The sequence below is a fragment of the Acipenser ruthenus genome, chromosome 13 (genome assembly GCF_902713425.1).
Source record: "Acipenser ruthenus chromosome 13, fAciRut3.2 maternal haplotype, whole genome shotgun sequence".
NCBI classification, from domain to species: Eukaryota; Metazoa; Chordata; class Actinopteri; order Acipenseriformes; family Acipenseridae; genus Acipenser; species Acipenser ruthenus.
This window is the reverse complement of record NC_081201.1, coordinates 38,779,675-38,802,140: the sequence shown is the minus strand read 5'-3', so window position 1 is coordinate 38,802,140 and position 22,466 is coordinate 38,779,675. Positions and strand designations below refer to the sequence as shown.

The 22,466-nt window shown below is 38.0% G+C and overlaps 1 protein-coding gene across 1 annotated transcript; it reads right to left on the bottom strand.

Moving 5' to 3' along the window:
• Window positions 1–286: 286 nt before the first annotated feature.
• LOC117417929 (ectonucleoside triphosphate diphosphohydrolase 1) lies at window positions 287–21,879 on the bottom strand. Its single transcript, XM_034030346.3, has 9 exons — window positions 21,714–21,879; window positions 8,365–8,492; window positions 7,074–7,191; window positions 6,062–6,212; window positions 5,644–5,803; window positions 4,881–5,114; window positions 3,458–3,841; window positions 2,726–2,863; window positions 287–1,985 (listed from the first exon to the last, which is right to left on the bottom strand). The coding sequence occupies exons 1-9, from the start codon at window positions 21,727–21,729 to the stop codon at window positions 1,776–1,778; spliced, it is 1,539 nt and encodes a 512-aa protein (XP_033886237.2). The 5' UTR covers window positions 21,730–21,879; the 3' UTR covers window positions 287–1,775.
• Between the last annotated feature and the right edge of the window lie 587 nt (window positions 21,880–22,466).

Sequence of the window (22,466 nt, the reverse complement as noted above, 5' to 3'; positions counted from 1 at the left end):
AGAATTCTGCAATTCTGCTGGTACAGCTGAATCATTTGAGAATAAGTCAAAACTAGTAGAATGGGTTGGATCCTTAAGAATTCAAGCTGAGCCAAAATCTTCAGTATAGCAGACACTCAATTATCCAAAAACCAGGCTGGACCATTTTAATGTTGCTTTACTTTTATATTATACAGTATAAGGATATTCAACGCTGCGTTTATTCAAAAACACCTAATTAAAAACTACAATGCGTGTTGATAGGAGTCTGGGGGTAATTGTCAACAAGTTAAGGATTTCAAAATAATTTGTTGTTGGAGATATGTTTATTAAAATGACAGAACAAAAATGCTACATACGAGACTGTCAGACAATAATAATACAAAAATAATATGACACGGGGCCCAGATCTATCTTTGCAATACATGTATGTAATGAAACTGCCCCACAAACAACTCAGAATTTTGAAAGGGTTCAAAAAAGTTTCTTGCAAGTTTTGTAACAATGGGGTTGGTAATTGGGCCCAACAAGGTGGAAGCATTGAGATTTCTGTTATGCTTTGCAGTCGAATAATTAGGTATCTCTTGAGGTCATGTCAATCGTGTGTCTGAGGTTTTGTGATCTGGGTCAATATTGCAACACTTTGATTTAAATCACTTACTGTTATTTATATTGCTCTGTATCGTTTGTCATGTGATCACTGTTTATTGCTTTGCAGAGAAAGCCATTCATATTTATGAAACAAAGTAGAAATAGGCATAAAGTAGGCTATACTGCCCTCTAGTGGAAGTCTGAAAATCATGTGCGTATTTCTCTACAGCTTTTGGTGGAGGCTATCTGGGTGTCCTAATACTTGGTTGAGTGTTGTGTGTGTATGTGTGTGTGCGTGTGTTTGAACATGTGGGAGTGTGTGTGTTTGTGTGCGTGTATATACATAGTAGAAAAACAAAACAAGAAAAAGGAATATAAAAATAGTTGTGTTTTCATATAGTTGGCTAAGATATTCAGTGCAGCATCTGTTTATACATTTAAAAAGAGTTTCCTAAGATGAAACAGTAATAATAATAATAACAATAATAATACAAATGACATAATGCCCTTTGTAATTGATCCCTTGTTGCATTCTCCTGAGCATCGCTGGACTTTCATCATTAGAGGTCTTTGAAAGTTATTTATGAAGGGGGAGGAATGTTAAATAAAAGTTCGACAGAAGACACTTCAATGGGTTAAAATGGGGTTCAAACACTTATATGAGAACGTTTTCAGCAGATATGAAATTATCCACGAAGGAAACGCTGCTACATGACCTGCTCTTGCATATCTGGCATTAGATAATGTGTCCAACAGAAAAAAAGTCTATCCACATCGGTTTACTCAATATCATTTCATAACACCTGGTAAAAAGGACTGGTATGCCACATAATATCAAAGGGCAGGCTTTTCTTCTTGAGGTATCGTGTCCCTAAAATAGTGAAAAGTAATAACATACAGTCAAAAAAGTGAAAAGTAATACCACACAGTAAAAAAACCAAAAAAGTAAACAGTAATACCACATAGTAAAAAAAACAAAAAAGACGAGAATCAAACAGAAATACAGGGTTTCCATAACACTCTCACTGCTTTGGGAAACAAATGACAGCATTCTGGGTTCACAGTTGTGTGTGTGGGTATGTGTCTGTGTTTGTGCGTGTCTGGTGTGTGGTGTGTGTGTGTGCATGCGTGTGTGTGTGTGTGCGTGCGGTGTGCGTGTGTGTGCATGTGTGTGTGCATGTGTGTGTGCATGTGTGTGTGTATTGTTAAACAGCTTCTTTCTGAGATGTGCAAGTGGTTTTTCCAAAGCAGAGCCATCCGGTGACAAGGAGCCCCATGAGGAGCAAGGAGAATATGACCATGAGAGAGACGTAGCCAGCGTGAGGGAGAGGAGGAGAGTAGGGGGCCTCTGAAGGAATCATGTTTGTGAGATTCAGCATGTAGCCAAGAGTCCAACCAGCATCGCTATCCCCAATCTGCACAAGAACACACAACATTACAATGCGATTCCTTCCCTCGTGCTTTAAATATGATTCCTATCAAAATCAGCAGACTCTGTCCATTCTATTCATGTTCATGCCAGTGTATTATCACCATGAGAAGACAGCACTGCATAGAAATCTGCTTTACATCGACAATGACTCATAGATTATGCACTGTTCAAATCATTTGTCGCAACACGTTTTAATGAAAACATTTTGCCTCACTCTTTGACTGCTGAGTGTTTGAATTGAAAACATTACTTATGAAACCTGTCAAGGTCTGTACATGCAGCACCATTGATACAAATACTGCAGCTCCACATTTATTGTATTTATCATATGAACAGTTCATTGAATTGGGTCCTATGTGGAGTGAGAGAGTTCAGTACCTTGTCTTGCCCTTCACACGGAACTCAAGTACAGTACTGTGTGGTTTGACCCCAACATGGAACAACAGTGACACCCAGTGGCCACACAGTTTCATTGTTATAAATGTGGATTTCCGTTAAATTTGTCTAATGAGCAGAACTACGTGTAACGGAGCGGAGGCTGGGTGTGAACCAGCGACCCTGCATACTGCAAGCCAGCGTCAGAACCACAATGCAAAAGATGTCACAATACACAACACTACCCGTTACGTATGGTTTAAATGAATAATTGTGACTCACTGTGCTCTTTTGTGTACTATTTGGGTGCAGTGAATATCATTTAAAGATAGTCTGCTTTCAGTTTACCTTCTTAATGAAGCGAATTGTGTTCCAGTTCTCCGGGCTGAATTTATATCCAATCTCAAGCAAGGTCAAGATGTATGTCCCTGAGAAGCAGTATTCACCCAGATACTTCTCTTTAATGTTTGGGAAGTTCTCCTTTAACTGTTAAGAAAAAAAGAAAGAAACAAAAATGCTTGAGTTGGTTGGTGTCTGATTTGTGCGCGGGTTTGGCTTCAAGGAATCACATTTGACTAGCAGCATGGCAAAGCTGGTAATACTTTGAAATAATGTCCGCAGATTCCTAATGAATTCCAACTGGATACCACAGGAATAACACCTGGATCTCTAATGCACTTCCTCAGAGTTCGGAAGTCATTCATTGTGAATTCAGACCCCTATTAACTCATGTGGATTTAATTACCCATATTCATTCCATGTTCCTTTGTAAGAAATGCTGTATAAGGCATGCATTCACGCATGAACTAACACTTCCCACAATCCCCTGGTGGGCGAGTAAGAGGGGGTGAATTAGGGAAGAATGAACAGTGAATTCATAAGGAAAGGGAAACCTAAATGTTTATTAAAATGATGATGAATTATCAGGATGACTGCAGAATTCAGAGGAAGTGCTTAAGATATTCAGGTGTTATTCCTGTGGTATTCAGTCAGAATTCATTATGAATTTGCGGCCATTATTTTAAAGGTTTAACCAAAAGGTAAACAAACCATCAAACATATTAGAGGAGTGTCACTTACTGTCTGCCAGGGTGTGGAACAGAACTCTCTCAATTTCTCCTTGGCTTCAACCAGTGTGACAGGCCTTTCACTGGTTGTCAGATTTAGGAAAGCCATTACAAAATAATATGCTGAGAAAGCCCCGAAATTCCCTTGCAGCTGTGGCTGATAGACCCCGTTAAAGGAACAGCTGGATGACGGGCAGTGGGTCAAGTTGAATATTTGTTTGACTTTTTCATGGCACTGCTCTGCGTTGCCTGTTCCGTTGAGATGGAACCCTCCCTGGGTGCTGGATGGGTTCCTCTCTCCCGCAGTGCAGGGGCTGCTGTAGATGCTGTCCACAGACATGTTTTTAATGAACCCTGGATTGAAACAGGAATCTTCAAGGCTATCTGGAACATGTCCCTGAAATGAAAAGAGTATGGCAGAGGATCACTCCACTGGGGATCTTCCAGGGTATCAAGCCTATTTTAACACTCCCGCTAAAAGAAAATACCAATGACAGCAGTGTGACAGCAATCGACGAAAGAAAAGAAAAACAGTCTCTGTTATGTCGAGATCACAAGATAATTAACCCAGGATCTCGAGAAAATGGAAGGCATTACTTTTGTTTTCTCGAGATAGATACGTCAGGAAAACGGGGTAATTACTTCCATTTTCTCAAGTTCCTGAGATAAATCGTCTCGTGATCACGAGCTAACGGGATGGTTTTCTCGAGATCATATTGGCATACTGCAACCTTATAGAGAACATTGTTAACATAACTTTATGTCCGCTTTATTATTTTTCATTTCAATTTATGATGAAAAAAGAATAATAATTACATTAAATTAAATTAAGAACTGGGCATATTAATTTGGTACAGATATCACCATATAATACTCCTGATAAGACAATCTGAATAAGCGTCTTCATGTTTCAGAGCATTAGAAAATGCTGAACAGATAAACAAAGGAGTTAAGTTGTACCGGATCAGACCGGATCCCAGATTCGCTACCTTTTAAACTGCACTGTAACGATATACTGCATATTTTTTATCTATCTATCTATCTATCTATCTATCTATCTATCTATCTATCTATCTATCTATCTAATTAAAAAAAAGAAAAACCGCTGTGAATAATTGATAAAATAATAACTGATATAATTGATTTTTATCAATTATTCAAATTACCTTTTTCTTTACTATATATATATATAGAAAGAAACTTACTAGTTTGTGTTGCACCCCAAATGGCAAAATGCCAAAAAACTATCCAGTACAAATGAAACCCAGGATATACAAAGTGTATTTGAATCCGTTGATTGGGTTTGCATCGCTGTTTTGGACTACATTGCAATCGAAATGCCATAATCATACAGAACACATTTGATAACCCCCTCTCTATTTGACCCATCTTTCTTCCTTGGTTAGAAGAGTGTAATTCAGCTGCATTAGTTCTACCTGCAACTGTTTAGCCAGCGTGATCTTGAGAGCCTGATCCTTTCCGTAACAGAGAAAGCTGTGTGTGTAAACGCTGTACTTGTTGCCATACAGCTGGAAATATAGGGAACTCTCTAAAGACTCGATCTCTCCTTTTGGAACGAATGTGATCTGTGTGGAAGCCCCTCCGAGGTCGAGAGCCCCCAGCGTCTCTGTGGTCTCAGGCTTGGGCCAAAGATTTAACCACCCGCTTCCCTGGAGATGAAGAGACAGAGAGACAACGAGATCAGCTGCTGACAGTAATGAAAAGACATACCGTAACTTTACAGTACAACACGTCCCTGCGTATAACATGCATGACTGAGCTGCCTTGCATCTGATGTATAATGTGCACTTCTGGTACACTAACCTGGCAGGAATATAGAAGAATATAACCAGAGGATACAGAAACTTTATTTATTTATCACAGCGAAATCCTCCTACAATTTGTAAAAGCGGTGTGTGCTATACTTGGATAATTATGGTAGGCAAATATCTGAATGTTTTTTGAGTTTTTTACACTGTACACATTTGATCCTAACAGTCCAGACGTTATTCGAGTAAACCTTTTAAGCAGACAGTCGTGAGGTTTGTTGACACTGCAGATCACTTCAGTACTTTAACAGAACAACTTCAATCTGAACGAATGCAATTAACTAATGAAAAAATATTTCATTTTCACTGCTGTTGATTTTCTTTATGTACAGTACATACCTACAGTATACCACAGTGAGATTGGATATACCTGTTTGAAGTTGCCCATCAGGTAGTTGACAGTTATCCACCCATACGCCCCCTCGTCCTGTCCAGTGATAATCCGTGCCCCCTGAAACTCGAAGGGGGAAGAGGAAAGCGTTTTTTCCACAGATGAAAGAACCTTTTTCGAGTCTTCTGGGTTCTGCAGCCTGGAAGTCAAAACATACAAAAGTCCCGCTGAATGCACATCAACTCCAGCAGAACGAGACGTCCTTGTGAGGCAACAGAGAGAGAATGCAAGAAGGGTAATGTGTTCCTTTTTAAAGTGTTATAGCATGGAACCTATACATTAAACTTGATTCAGGCTAGATAGTGCATTACAACAATAGAGGAGGCCGGAACAGTCGTGAAACTGTTGTGGGATCCTAAGCGCTTGTCATATTGTTAAATGCAGTTAAATGAAATACTTGAGGAGCCGCATGCCAGCTGTAGCTCCGAGGGACACTGGGGTTTCCTTATGTCTTCTTTCAGGAACTATTCTTTTCGCCTCATCCATGCAATCTTGTAGAGATCTCCCTGCCTTTTCTGGGTCCATTGCATAGCTGGAGATTCCGGGGCCTGTTTGTTTTAATAGACGGGGAGAGACAATTAGTGGTCGTCCTAGCATTCTGGAAAATAGAAACACTCTTTCATACAGCAGCTGTATGCATATACACAGCACTTAGACAGTAAGACAAAGAGGGACGTATTTTCAAAGTGTTTCCTCCATTCTTGAATTAACTCCTAATATCTTGCGAGAGTTTTAGGTGTCTTCCCTCTTTCAGAAAAATAAGAGGTAATTAAGGACTGGAGTAAACGCTTAAAAAATATGGCCCAGAGTAACAACTAAAATTTGAGCAAAAGGAAAAAAGTATACATATATCTTCATCCCGGACCAATTTCTTCAGGCTTTATTATTATTATTATTATTATTATTATTATTATTATTATTATTATTAATAATAATAATTAATGTCAGCCAAAATTGTTGTTCTGATTAAATATTTTTTCAATCTTGTGAAAATAAGTGCCAGTATATTTGATGTATAAAATCCTGATTGTTCATCATGGAACTTTGCTCTCATAATTTCTGGCTCTAATGATCCCAGCCACCAGAACTGAAGAATTGCTTGAGGATGTTTGTAATATTCACAAAAGTAGACAATACACTCTTTGTGCATAGCATCCCAGGGCGTCTAACAATAAAAACTCTAAAATCAAAAACAAAGAAGCCTTTGTCCAGTCAACCCAGCTCAAGAATAAGCCAACGTAAAACAAATCTGTTTTAAATTAAATTTCAAAGACTTGACTGTGCCAGCATTCCTGATATGGCTTGGGACAGAGTTGCAAAGGCAGGGAGCAGAGCATCTGAAGGCCCTGACCCCTCTCTGACCCCTCCCTGGCCACTGACTTCAGATGCTGCTTGCATGCTCTGTGTACCTTTGACATGGCAGACATGCAGCTGTTGCACCACTCCAGTGTCATTCTGCTTCTCTGCTGGCCACTCGTAGATATACAGTGAGGTGTGAGAAGAACCTGCATCCAGGACGATGCCATACTGTGGAGAAGTAGAGCACAGGGCAACTCTTTAGAAGCAGGGTCAGCATTTCAAATGTAATAAGCGTACATGAAACAAGATGTAGTCATACAGTACATTGCACCCGTGCACAGTAGGAAATAAGCAGCCGTTTGTGACGCATTCCTCAATTATTCATATAAAACATTAGCAATGACATTGCTTCATCAGGCTCTTAGTTAACGCCTCTGGACAACAAGAATAGTTCCTTGAATGAATCAGCCTAGACTTAGATCCTAAAGCTTTACACTCTTGCTATATACTTCATTGAAATGCTCCTTTGTGTGCGACGGTGATGAAAACCAACCAAAACAGCACTGCAGATCAGTCTCTTTAGTGTACAGATTATCTGATGCAGACCAGTGGAGCATCATGAAAGCCAGTTTGATACATCATTGGAACTGCCTGTTCCACTGCTGGGGACATCAGGCCAGTCCTCCAAAGCCTTATGACACATCATTTGATTTTATATATACAGTATAGGACGTGCAAATAGTTTTGCATTATATATGTATATATATATGTATATATATATAAGACTCACCTCTTCAAAGAGCACCTGTAGAACTCCTCTGTTTGTATCCTGGGACACTATCACCCTTCATGTAAATGTGCTTTATTTTGCTCTTATCAGCCCCTATTTTACTGCATTTAATCCTGTACTTCAGAATACTGTAATCTGCCAAGTTTTTAACCTGTAGTACTTTGTATTTAATCACATCCTGATGTAACTATCACTATTTAATCATATCCTGATGTAACTATCACTATTACCTGCTGTATTATTGAATTGTGGTTTGTCAAACTTGTACTTTACTTGAACAAAAGTTATTGTATTTCTTGCTCTTATTGTATTACTTGTATTGTAACGCTTGAAATGTTTTTGCTTACGATTGTAAGTCGCCCTGGATAAGGGCGTCTGCTAAGAAATAAATAATAATAATAATAATAATATGTAAGTACACAATTGTGTCAGAAAAAGGGTAAGTCCACATGTATTTACTAAGTAACTGCTATATGTAAACACACAGTCATTAGAGACACTTCATGTAAAGTGTTACCCACAAATCTTGTATTCAGACAACAGTTACTATGTAGCAGTTTGGAGAGATTAATTAGAGAGTTATTAAACTCCAGGTTTTCATATTAATTTACCTTACTGTTCTTGGGAAGAGGCTTGTTCTGTACAACGGCAGTCGTAACTAATGCGATAATTCCCAAAACAAAGAGGAATGCGATGACCACAGTGAGCTGTCTGTGCCGGGGGTTCTTCTGTTTCATGTCTGGAAGTTAAGAAAAGAAGGCCTTAACCAAAGAATATTGCTCACCTCATGGATATTGCATAACCTGTACTTAACATGCAGAAATTCTGCACAACTTTACTAGTACAATACAATACTACACCATGTGCTCGTATAGAGTGTGCTTCATGCGGAGCATCCCAGGGCGCTTTACAAGAAAAACAATCAAACAAAAAAGAAAAAGCTATTGGCCAGTCAATCCAGCTCAAGAATGAACAAATGCAAATAAATAAACTTGATTTAAAAGATAAGTCTAAGCTATATTATAAAGAAGACAAGCATAGCAAAAGCCAGCCCAGCAGTTCAAATCTGAGTTGGGATTGTTTTAACTATGTTTAGTTTACTTTAGTTTATTCATGCTGTGCTCCTAGGGTCAGCACAGGCACATCTCATATATTGTTTAGCTCAGTTTATTCATGCTGTGCTCCTAGGGCCAGCACAGGCACATCTCATATATTGTTTAGCTCAGTTTATTCATGCTGTGCTCCTAGGGCCAGCACAGGCACATCTCATATATTGTTAGCCTGTTCTGCTGCATATTCTCACCAGATGCAGTCAGGATGACTATACAAACTCAGCGGACACCCTGTGTGACTTTTACTGTAATCTAGAATACAGTACGAAAAAAAGAATGGTCATTAGAAACAAGGTCAGCAAACTCCACATCCATTAGAACCGTTCACATCACTGAGTGTCTTCAAGCTGAGCTAATACAATAATAGATGTCAAGAAAGGCACTTCAATGTGAATGTTAAATGTTAAATCAGATTAACTGTCTATTTTAGCTTACAGTGACTGACTTTTATTCTGTAAGTGAATCCAATAAGGTGGATATCTAAGAAACCTGTTAGAGAAATATAAAAACTTATGTCTGCAACGATCCTGTGGATTACCTTCTAAAGGACGAGATGTATTGATTTCATGGCAAACTATCCTCTTACCAGTGTCCCAGTTCTATACTTCTTTTAGCTTTCTTTAATGCTTTGACGATTTAGCTTTCTTTTTGTAAATGCAGTGCCCTATTATACTTATCTAAGACCTGGGATTCAGAGAGATAACAAAAAGATGTTGTATTTATTCAGAATTCATAATTACAGCACGTCAAGTACAGCGTTATAACCTCTGCATTGATTCTTTGCTTATTGTTTAGTAACGGGCACGAGTGCACCTGTAACACATCCATTTAAGACAGAAAAGCACATCCAAAATGCACAAAGGTGGCCCTAACAATATAAAGCATTTATATCAAAGCTTTATCCCTTGTTTGTATCTGTTTTTCATGCCTAGTTAATTATATAAAGGATGGTCTCTCCAGCATCCTGGGTCAATGTCTTTATATATTGCATAACTTTACAAGAGTAATACAATGTTCAAAAGCTACAGCTCAATGGTTTTGGTTCAGTATTTTCAACCAATCTCTTTCTTGGCACACACATAGGTTACAGGCTCATACATTGTTGAATAACACACAACACAGGGCCTTTTATGTCATTTGAATTCAGAAGCTTCATATTTCTGCAACTGCTTGTAAGCAACATCCTTCCACCTTCTATTAATCAAGATAGTATGCGTTAGCCTACCTCTCGCACATGTTGCATCAAATCAGCAATTAAAACAAGAAAACTTGTTAAAGATCATACTTAGCCAGAAAGGCCTGAACAGCCAACAAAGGCTACACGAGAGAATCCTTCATAGGGTGAAACAGAACAGCGTTCGGAGGTATTTTTCTTGGCTTGTGTTCTCAATCCATTGCCAAGTAGCTTATTAGCGTTGGCATGGAAACAGAGAATTGAGCAGTGGAAACTATTTAATGGTGAACTCCAATCGTGAGAGTCACAGACTGTAAAGATGAATGCTTTTGTAATTTATTAGCTTTGAAGAAACAAAAGGCATTTTTGTATTTCTTTCTTTGTTACTTGTTTCTGTTTTGAGAACATGTTGAAGTAACTGCTCGCTTGGTCGTTTCCTTTGCGGAACTCCCTTTGTTCTTGTTTATTCTGGCACTGGAAGGAGAATTCCACTCCCGGCTTTATGATGTCAGAGAAAAGAGTTCCCTGTGATCCTGACGATCTCTCAGGCACCGACAAGAACAGATGCTGGAGCTCAAGGTTAACCAGACAGAACACATTCTACATGCCTAAGTGTAAACACTCTCATTCTATAATCAAATATGTTTTGCAGGCCACACTTCCAGACTTGCTGCTTCTGCCTAGAACATATTCATACTTTTTCAAGCACTTTTTAGAGATTCCGTTTTTTCCTCATGAAGATACAGATATCCTAAAAGTTAGGGGTGTTTATTTACCAGCAATGTCAAGCTACCCAGTAAGTTTATACTTCAGTCCTTTCACTTGTACATACCTCATACCATCCTCATATTGTTTTAGCCATTCAATGCTCAGATATATAGTCAGATAAATGGAATTGTTTTCATAAAGACTGTCCCCTTATTAGATTGTGGTATATGCATGGTTGCAGATAGGACTTTGGGACTGAGAAAGTTGTTGTTCCCAGAAAAAAATGTGTAACTATGCATTCAAAAGCCTTGTGCAAATTATGTACAACAGTGAAGAAAAAAATAAAGGAAAAATCAACACAGGTCAAAACTATAAAAACGTAAAAGCAGCCTTAATCAGTTAATGGATGGTTGCAGCTCTCCTGCAACTTCCAGTATGTTATTACTTTCTTTATGCCCCTTGAATCAACACAGCATTGAAGTTTCTAATGAACTCCAGCCTCATTCACGCCTTAGGAAGGAGCCATAACTTAACCAAAATGGGGAATGATCTGAGTGGGAAATATAAGGGAGCACTGAGCCTGTACAAAAGAGCCAGACATTCTAGTTCCGTCTAGTGCTGTAATTGTTTTGCTCATCCTGCACCCCATCCTCACTGAGCTGCTGTTTGTCCTCTGTGGGAGAGACTCAGGCTGGAAGGAAGGTAGGATTCCCCGGAATGTGTGCATGTTTGGGCTGGTCCCAGGCAGCCAGGCAGCTCTCTGTTTAGGGCAATTGATATTCAGCCAAATGCAGCACCTTTCTATCCTTCCCTGGAGCACAACGCAGACAGCACCGGTCCTAATACTGCAAGAGTATTCTGCAGTGCTACACCTTTACAAACTCAGATTGGGATTCTTGAATAACCACAGGGAAAAGGAAGTGAACTGTGCAGAATACAGCCACTGTCTGTTATGTTAAAAGACATGAATAATATCAAAGATGAAACTTCAGGTGGTCCTCCGTGTACCCGATTGGGTCTAGGCATCCCAAAAGGAAATCAGCAGCATCTTGAATATGCAAGGCATTGCATTGCATTTGTATCCATTTCTATTGTTCTCTCTGCTCTCATCACTTGCCATGTGTCAGTGATACAGAGCTGACATTGTTCTCAGAGTCAGTGACAGTGCTATTGATTTGTGTTGCTCATTTCTGCAGCCTCAATATTGTTTATTTACAGAATTCCTTCTCACTCCTGGTTCAAGCATCATTGGAGAAATTACTTCTTTACCAGAATCAGCTTCACTAGAATACTGTATATCATACAAAACATGCTGAAAACACATTGCAAAAAACAAAGCAGCACTTGTGTTTCAGAACAGTATAAAACAGCAGCAGTAGCAGAGCCACACAAGAGCAAGTGCAGGTATTAACATTCTGTCTGTCACCTCCCAGAAGAAGATGGAGTGGTCTATCATACGCATAATAATAATAGTAATTATAATAATAATAATTTAAGCTGTGATAATTCTAGTCCAAATCATCTCCCAGTGGTTATGCATCTGTACTGTTTGAGCAATACTCAACATGTCTTAACCTGATAATATTCTGAATGAATCATTAATATACTGTATACAGAGATATAAGTAAACAGTGCAGTAAACTTGTTATTTTTCAAGAATTCTGAATACAAAAATTGACAAGTTTATTGCATGTGTTTGCTTTTCTTTCTCCACAGCCGAAAAGGGCTTTTGTCCGAAACATCCTGAAATAAAATATTTTTTAATTTAAACCTTTTTGTACCCCCCCCCCCCCCCAAAAAAAAAAAAATATATTATTTTGTTTTTAAAATCCTTTCAAACCTACCTATATATAATGTTTACCTGTTGTCTGTTTCTAGTTCATCTCATGGGATCTGTGGGATACACTGATGCCTGAACCGCTTAAATTCAGGATCAGAGGAGCTGCAGTGTGTTATAATACATTCTGTGCATGGATTTGTTTAGCCTGCATGGCCCATTTGGTTTCCTTTTTATTGTCTCATAACTGTTTTGGAAATAGGATGAACCAACAATGGACAGCAAAGAGAGGACTGGTAGCTGTTTGAAAATCATACTTCTTGTTTAAAAGCATCCATAGTCACTTTTAACAATTCTTTAGCATCATATCCTATTTTAAAAAGCGAAATGATGACTTATTTCAAGTTTTATTAACAAATGTACATTTCTTATTTGATGGTTTTACAATGTGTTACAAATAAAACACAATGAATAAGGTAGCTCCCTAAATAAAATGCTGTGTTCCTTTCAAATTAGTAAATAGTATAAAACTATACAAGGACCAAGTTTCAAAACACATACACACTGTGTAAATATCAGCTCATATAGCAGTCTAAGGATACACACACAAGTGTATGGCATATCTATTGACTGTTTATTAACAGGTAAGCAAACTTCAGCAAACTGTTAATTGCATATTTATTAAATACTTGTTTATGACACTCAAAACAAAGTATTGCCCTTTAAAGACTTTAACATTAAGAACCTCTATCTTGAAACGATTTGATCTATTTGTCTAAGCTGTCTTATAAAGCAGACAAGCATTAATTATTATTATTATTATTATTATTATTATTATTATTATTATTATTATTATTATTATATCATTGGTCTAAGGCAGCCAAATGTTTTGTTACACTCAACCATTCTCAGGTAAATATATATATTTTTCACAGCCTTAACATTTTTAATTACTATTAGCAGTTGCATCGTTGTGGGATTTTGGTTACAGTCCATTTACATCTATGGACTGAGAAGTGCTACGAGATCATTGCTTTACAATTACAACTGGTATCTGTGCTATACCACTATATCAAGACCTGTATTAACCAAACCACTGTTGTAACGTCAATAAACAACAACACTGAAATTACTAAAACAATACCCCTAATCCCACAGGCATAAAAAGTCCTAAAAACATTCAATTTTCTTCAGTCAAAGACTGCAATGAATCTAACTAAATCTGAGGACAAAACAGACATTTCAAATATATATATATATATACAAAACACAGACTGTTCACTGTACAGCCGTGTGACTTTGTATCACTTTCAATGCCAGAAATGTAGAACTAACCAACTTTAAAACTGGTACTGTGAATACTAGAAATGTTTCAAATTATAAATAGAACACACACAATAGACAGTTGAATGTCCAGCCGTGTGTCTGAGAGCGGGTTGCTGAAACACTGAATACTGACCCTGTCTGTCCAGCTAATAGCCTTCCCATGTCTTTCCCTTGACCACCAGCATAATGCACAAAGACGAAAGCTGTTATCAATGAATGCAGGTCTTTGTTGTTCGACACAACCAAGCGGAAATCACGTTTTTGCGTAGCTTCCCTTGGTGACACACAATTCTGTTTCACAACTGAACATTTTGCAGTTTCAGGGTTAACTGCAGCACTCCTACAATTGTTTCGTGTTTTCATTTAATACATGTTGCAAAATAAACCAACCAACCAACTGCCTCTGGCTACCTGTTTCATGCATGTATAAGCCTGTACTATATCATGATGTCAAGTCATGCTGTGTTTGCACTTGGAAGGGTAAAAGATAAGTATTACTGTCTGGAAATATACTATTTGTCTTCCCATGCACGCACTAAACAAACTCGCACTCTTTAATTACAGCAGAACTGTGGCTAGTATGCTCTATCTATTGCATAACAAAATCAGCAAAGAGGTTTCAGGTGACTTCAACCAAACCAAAGGTACTTTTTGAAAAACCTTGGAAAAAAAATGTTATCTATGACAGTGTCAAACTTTAACTAACACTGCCAAGCTATATCAGACTTTTATAAATGTGTTGTAAGTCAATTTGGATAATTTCTATATCGTGAGGGATTGTTCAAAAAACCCTGTTTGAATTTAGTATGCCTTGATAAACGACCAGTTAGGAGAACACTGCTTCACACGGACTTATATGCTGTAAAGTTACAACAATAAAAAAACACCTCAAGTGTAATTTTACAGCTGTATTATAAAGCAGACAAGCATCCTCATGGACTACTCTAGATGCTCCTGTATGAATGCAGTCACAGTTTTGTGTTCTCCCATTCTGGCTTCTGGCCGACTGATTGAAAAAACACCACAAACCTGGAATGTACTCTTTCTTCTTCACAGAACTCGCCATTAGACAAGAACAGCTGAAGGATATTTAGAGAAGTAAGCAGTCTGAGAATGCAGCCTTGTGATAAGACGTGACACAGATTACGGGTGGAGACTGCGGTGTATTCAATAAGCAGAGAGCTCCAGAGCGCTAAGTGGCGCTTTCTATTTGAACGACCTGCATGCCGAGAGCGATACAGTACTGAGTCTCAGAGCTGCCTTGCTGCAGGTCCAAAATGGCCAACCTGCATCATGAGTGCGGTGGCTGCAAATTGATTTTTTCACATATAGATTTGTATGACCAACAAATGTGTGACAAGTAACTTTTTTTTTTAAAACTGATCATAGTATTTTTTTAAAGCGAGGATTCTATTACAAAAGTAAACATGGACTATTTATAACTTGACAATTCTGACTCCTGCCTCAAGATGTTAAACCAAAACAAGTTTCAGAAGCTTTATAACAAAAACACAGTAGCAGTAATTACATTTTATATATATATATATATATATATATATATATATATATATATATATATATATATATATATATATATGTATATATATACACAGTATATATATATATATATATATATATATATATATATATATATATATATATATATATATATATATATAGACACACATACACACAAATTGCAAAACTCGCTTATTGTGAAACTGCTCGCTCCTAACACACCGTTCAATAACTGCTAACATGCTGTAATGGAGGCGTATCTGACCCGCAGCTGTTAAAAAGGTTATATTTATTGTATGTGGAACAGCAAGCAAAAGGACGCTCTTTTTAGCAAACGGATAAGCAGCTCAGTAGTCAAAGCCACAAACCACGACACAACCCTGAGCTGCGCGCAGGTAGCTCAAAAATAGAGATCCCCCCCAGCCCTATTGGCTCTCTCACACAAGGTAACCTTTGCATACACACTGACCAATCGCTCAGATCCTCGGTCCCGCGCAAGTTGCTGACTGGCGGAACCGAACACAAATCACAGTGCAGCCCAACACAGACACAGACCAACACAGCACTGTCCATGTGACACCCTTGGCAGCATGTTAGCACGTTTCAACTCGAACACTCACGCAGGACAACACAAACACACACGCACACCAATACCTAACACTAACACTCCCGCTCCCCGCCCAGCGTCCAGTCCCAAGCAGTCCAAACTGACCCACCATTACAATTTGTTACGGGGCGCCACGGAGAACGCTCTGCTTGAACGCACCCCCGATGAAACAATCATAAAGGACAGACAGTCATGTGACACAGAAAGTACCACGTGTATCATTGCATAACAAAATAAAAGGACACGGATGTGTTGTATAAAATGTAGTTTGGAAGTACAAAGGGACAGATACAGTAATGGGGAGGATAATGTAGCCCCACCTAAAGCTTAAACACAACTAACACAACAGATTCAAGTACCTCAATGACTGTGGTATGAATTAAAGTTATTTGCCAAACTGCATAAGGAATCTGAAAGGCAGTGTAATGTAAACTATGCAGACTATCACCTCATACAGCACTAAGACAATACATAAGATCAGTGATAAGCACTGACAAGAGGTACCCTGTGTGCACAGTACTTCCACTACATACAATGAGACCTGTATTCAAATGATGAATTCATTGAATGAAACAGCTGTCTCTCTGTCCTGGTATTTTAGAGCCTGACAGTATTCTTAACATGGGGCTAGACTATTGCTGCAATACCTTTTCATATGGGATTTCTGAGTATGTATTAAAGACTTTTTCATAAGAGCTGCAGCTTCCTGTAAAGCATGCGAACTGCAGCATAAAGCAACGAACGCAGTTAGGATACAGTTGCAGTGACTTTAAACTAAAGTGTAATTCTAGGGATGTTGAACGCCTTCATCAGTGTTGACACCATAAGTGTCAACCCTAATGTGCGTTTACCTGACTTGATGATCACACATAAAGATGTGTCAAATAGAAATTCTGAGGTAAAAGTCTAGGGGTGGGGGGGGGGTCAGTTTATAGAGCAATTAAGAACACTGTTATTAAACAGCAGTTACAGGGTCTTTACAAACACCCCAATAACAATATGCAGAAATATATTTATACAACACAGCAGGACATGTCTGTCTTAAAATGTACTGTAGAGATTTATCTTAGAGTTCCAGCCTTCCGTGGCAAAAGATAACTTTAATATGTGTCTGTGTGGGAGGGTTTTTTGCCATGCTTTGTTTCATGACAATAATGGCGATGAAAACGTACAGTACGGAAACACGTTTGGCAAGCCATCTGTTTTTGTTATTTAGAAATGGTACACTGACTCAGCCCTCCAGGGGCTTTGATTAAAAATAACTTTTCATGATTTGAAGCAACATAAAGAAACCTTTTTGGTAATTCATGTTTCTTCATAGCAAGAACATTTTTAGGGACAGTAACTGTAAAGAGATCTAATGACATGACTGCTTCATTGCTTCCATATAGTGAAAAGATTAAATGAAAACGTGTGTTTGAGAACAAAAAAGGCCCTGTCCACAGACAGAGAAACCTGGAACTGCTGTGGAAGCATCGCTAATGTTTTTAATAAGAGACACTTTCAAGCCTCATGCTCAGTTGTAACCCATGTGCTTCTTGTGCTACACTGCTATCACCGTAGCTACAGGAATGAAACAGTACGTGCATGCTGTGAGACAGATTAGCGCTGGGACTGCTTGCTGCAGTGACACACCATCTGTATCTGTATGGGTAGTATTGTCAATGATTTGCCTAACTATATAACCCTGCTCTGACCTGTCCTCTGGGGCTATCCCTTATAAAAGTCTACCACAGTAGTTCTACATGCTGTTTTTGCAGCTTTACTCCATGTTTGTGTCTATGGTTGTACTATGCATGTACCATAGTTTACCCTGGTTTGCCACGTTATATTAAAATGCTATACTATCCCTGGCTGTTTTTTACGCTTACCTATGCTTAACCATGCTTTTCCTATGCTTTATTACACTGCTGTGCTCCTGCTTTGGTAAACTTTTATAAGTGATCAACACCAAATACACTGCCCACAGTTATTATAATGTACACATGAATGGTGTCTCACAGATGTGTAACATTGTCTAATAAGTCTTCCTGTCAAACTATAAGTTTGACACCACCTGGCGTGATGAATAAGAGTGAATTTCATTAGTTTGGAATTTCCTGATGTTAGAAACAAGCCTGTAGGCACCAGTATGCATATTTTCATTCACTATTTCAAGTTACAGTGTCTAAGATAAAACTCAATTTATTTGGCTAAGTTCCTTGAATGAATGATACAGTTGAACACACATGTTAAAGCTGTTCAGAGTTGTTTATGACCTGCTTTCCAACATTGTGGAGGCACCTGGAGATTGCAGCTGTAGCCTTTCCTGTGTGATGTCTTACATGAATGTATGCTTGCAGGTGCATTTACAGTGTTTGTGTTGCAATGTTATGAAGAGTGTGTGCTGAAGCAATGTCCACAATCTGTTCTGTCATGTGAGAAGGACGTGAGCTGGTGTGTCTCTTAACAGGGTACAGTGATGGACTGCAAGGTGTGAGCTGTGCCACAGATTATCTACAGAAGTGCAGCAAACCTAAGGGAGGTTATTAATGAGCTAGCTGACAGATTGGATCTTGTACTATTTACTTTGCATGAAAGACATTCACTGTCTGAAAAGAATAAATAAATACAAATATTCAGTCAAAAATAAAAAATAAAAAAACACAAAAAGGGAGGCAATGTTTCCAAATATACTGATGTTAGACAAATTCAAGGTACAATCAACTTAGACTATAACATAATGTCTCAATGCAGCTATGGCCAAAAGTATTGCATCACCCTATAGAATTAACTTATTTTGCTTCATAGTCGAATGAAGCTTTTTAAATAATGGTACGTTAATATATTGAATTACATACCACTTTGTAGTTTTTCATATACTTAACAAAAAAACTGGAAAAATGTGACATTTTGAAATCTAACATAAAATACTGTACTACTATTATGACTTCCGGTAGGCTTTTGCAATATCATTTTATAGTTTCTTTGATTACACAATGTTAAATAAAAGATCTCAAATATGTTCATATAGTTTAATTTTTTAATTATGATCCAATCCTAAAATTCTAGGAGATGGAAAATGTTTGGCCAAAGCTGTACTAAGAGAAAAACAAACACAAATTTCTCTCTCATTAAAAAATAAAGACAATGTCCAAATGGGATGTTATTTTTCCACAACTAGTACTTTATTTGTTTTGTTCTTTGTTTGTTTATTTTTAAATTGGTCAGATTGTAAATACAACAGTATTTTATCTCTGAAATGCATCTTCATATATTAATTCATTTCCTTCTGTGTCTCACATCAACCCACACACTGTTCAATGCAAGCACAGTCCACAGGGTCTCTAGATGGGATTGCCCAGCACAGCTGCAGACATTCCAGGGCCACCAGTAACCTCAGCACTCTAGAACTGCTGGAATGTTTGCATTTCGAGAGTATGCAGCCTGTCAGAAGACTGGATTCCCTTTGAGAACCAACAATTGTACAGTAAGTATTACAGAAAACGGTTACACTTTACACGCAGTGTCTCCAATGACTGTGTATTTACATAGTAGTTCATTACTTAATACATGTGTACTTACACATAATTACAATGTTATTATACATAGTTACAATGTACTTCATCTGTAAATCTTTTTGCATGCTATATGTAAGCACACAATTATATAAGAAAGGGGTTAGGGTTGGATCATAAAAAGATTTACACATTATGTGTAAGTAAGTATATATTTACTAAGTAACTACAATGTAAATACACAGTAATTAGAGACACTTCATATAAAGTGCTACCCAGAAAACCTTCTGGTGTAAATAATTCATTACAAATAAGAGTGGTTCTTCTTTCTTGTTGTGCTACTAACAGGTTGGGTGAGAGCCTTTGCTTTTTACATTAAGAACCTCATGTTACTGTCACATTAGATTTCAGGTAGAACCTCATGTTACTCTCACAATAGATTTTAGGTAGAACCTCATGTTACTGTCACATTAGATTTTAGGTTTAGGTGAAAAATCACATATTCCTCATTCACCTCCACTCACTTGGAAACCACTAAAACAGGAGCTGTTTCCTCCTGATGCTACAAACTGCACTGGCAACAACTATATGTAAGAGTTATGCAGGAAGTTCTGTTTCCTTGGTATTGCAAAAAATACTAATGACAATGTAAAAGACTAACACCAATATAAGCTTAATAAACATTTCAGATAACAAACACTGTGTTCAATTCATCAATTCTAATACAGCTTAGAATCTTTATTACATGGCAAGGATTGTGGTTGCCGTGGCAATGACTCAGAACATCACACGGTTCCTCTTTCAAACTATTTTTGCTAGTCGTGGTTTTGTTTTTTTTGTATTTGTTTGACTTAGTGTCTTTCAGTTTGACCTCAGAGCTCAGATTACGGACTGTATTCTCCTATACAGCTCCAGTTATTACCACAGCTTGGACTGAAGGTCTTTTCTCCGTGGCTTTATCCACTTCCCAGCATTGTTCTCTACCTTGAAAAAATACTCAACATGATTGAATTGCTGCAATACAATGCAGCCTAACTGAAACCACTCCACATACAAAGGCAATTGTTTCTTACATTCTGATAAGAACTCTCGATGTCATTAATCTTTCAACTTCTTTTTTGAGCTTGGTAGGTGGAGGTTGAATGCTCTTATGTTACAATTCTTTCTGTCTGGTCATATATTGCACTCACACAATCTCCCTCCACTCTCCCAATACACTCCATCACTATCCTTTCCCATTGAGGGTAAACGTTTAAACCCCCAATTCCCCAACAATGTTAATTCAAAGAAAAATTACATGAGGCAATCTGCCTGTTAACCTCTTTGAAATGCACTGATAAGTAGGAATTAAACTGCAAAAACTGGTAATATAAATCCTTTGAGTCAATACTAATCAATAGAAACAGAACACAAAAGCCTCAAACAGTTTGATAGATACCGTTAACTGTAACCTTAACTAAAAGAAAAAAAAACCCTTCTACCCGTTTGCCGTGCATGTGTTTACAAAGCAGACTGGCTGATTCAGAGTCAGTTTTGTCACAGTTGTAAATTGAAAGAGAACCACTGTGTTGCTGGGTGTTGCTACGAGTTAGCGGGTGAACAGTTGGGGATGTCAATAGCAATGCCACTGATCTGTAGGTAACATTCCCTGGAGGCACACACTGTAACAGCACAGTGCGAGGAGCAGATAGCACTGACTGTGAAAAAAACAGGAGGCTGTATCGGAGAGCAGGCTCAGGAGCAAGCATGTGCTCCTAATTGACTGTTTTCACAGTTTAACATTCGAGCAGGCCTGACACACATATGGATGTTACTCGTATAAAAGAAACTTGCATTTATCAGGATAAGGAAGGAGAAAGAAGAAAAAGTGAACCTGTGCAGCTATTCCCAAAAGTGAATGAAAAACACAACTGCAACTGGACAAGCTCTCTGCAGTATAAGGCAGCTATGAATGCTGCTGAATTGTAAAGTTTTCATGCAACACACAGCACTCCCACTTTTGTTTGAACAATCAGTCAACTTAAATGGCTATCAAACGTAACACAATGTTAACCTTTAAATTGAAAGGCTTTTACTTTGTTTCCTCCAGAGTAAAATCTCCATTTCATCTCTAACCTTAAAATAAAAGTAGTTAACTGCTGCTGAGAAGAAAAAAAAAGCATCAGTTTGTACATAATTTCTAATTCCTTTGTTACTCTAAACTCTGGTGTTTGAGTATGAGACAGACTGTTTTATTCCTACCTCTCTTGGTGTCCATCACTTCCCACAGTCAGATTCTCTCTCTCTCTCTCTCTCTCTCTCTCTCTCTCTCTCTCTCTCTCTCTCTCTCGCTCACTCTCTGTCTCTCTCGCTCGCTCTCTCTCTCTCCCTCTCTCTCTGACTGTTAACAAGCTTTATGGCGTTTCTCAACAGGACTTATCCATCCCCACAGCCCCTTTATAACAGCAGTGGGAGGGGCATATCTTTCTGCAGCTCCTCCTCGTCCAGCCCTCTCCTTTCAGTTATTTCTTGCAGCTTAGTGGGATTCTTTTTTTTTTTTAGTCGACTTTTAACTAAAATGTTTCATGCAAAATGGTTATGGTTAAAATACTGTTTTGCATTTTTTTTTTTTTTTTTTTTTTTTTTTTTACATTGCTCACAGCGACAACAAAATAAAGGGAAATCTAGACACACAACCAGAGTGTCACTCACGTGTGCAGTCTGCAATCGCTTATCAATGTAAAACACACATGTTTTCTTGGAACATCTATGGGTGCCTTGTAATACACTGATACCATATTTGTAATAGGTCATTCATTTTTGCACGTTCTAGTGTTGCCTTGCCTAACGTGGTTTTGTTATTTTTGTTTAGGTTCATTTACCTCTTAAAGACATCTAAGATGTGTCCTACAGTTTGAAAATCATTTGAAAATCAGTCTGGATGTGTAAACAAAAGCAGAATGCATTATTATTATCTTAGCTGACGCCCTTATCCAGGGCGACTTACAATAGTTA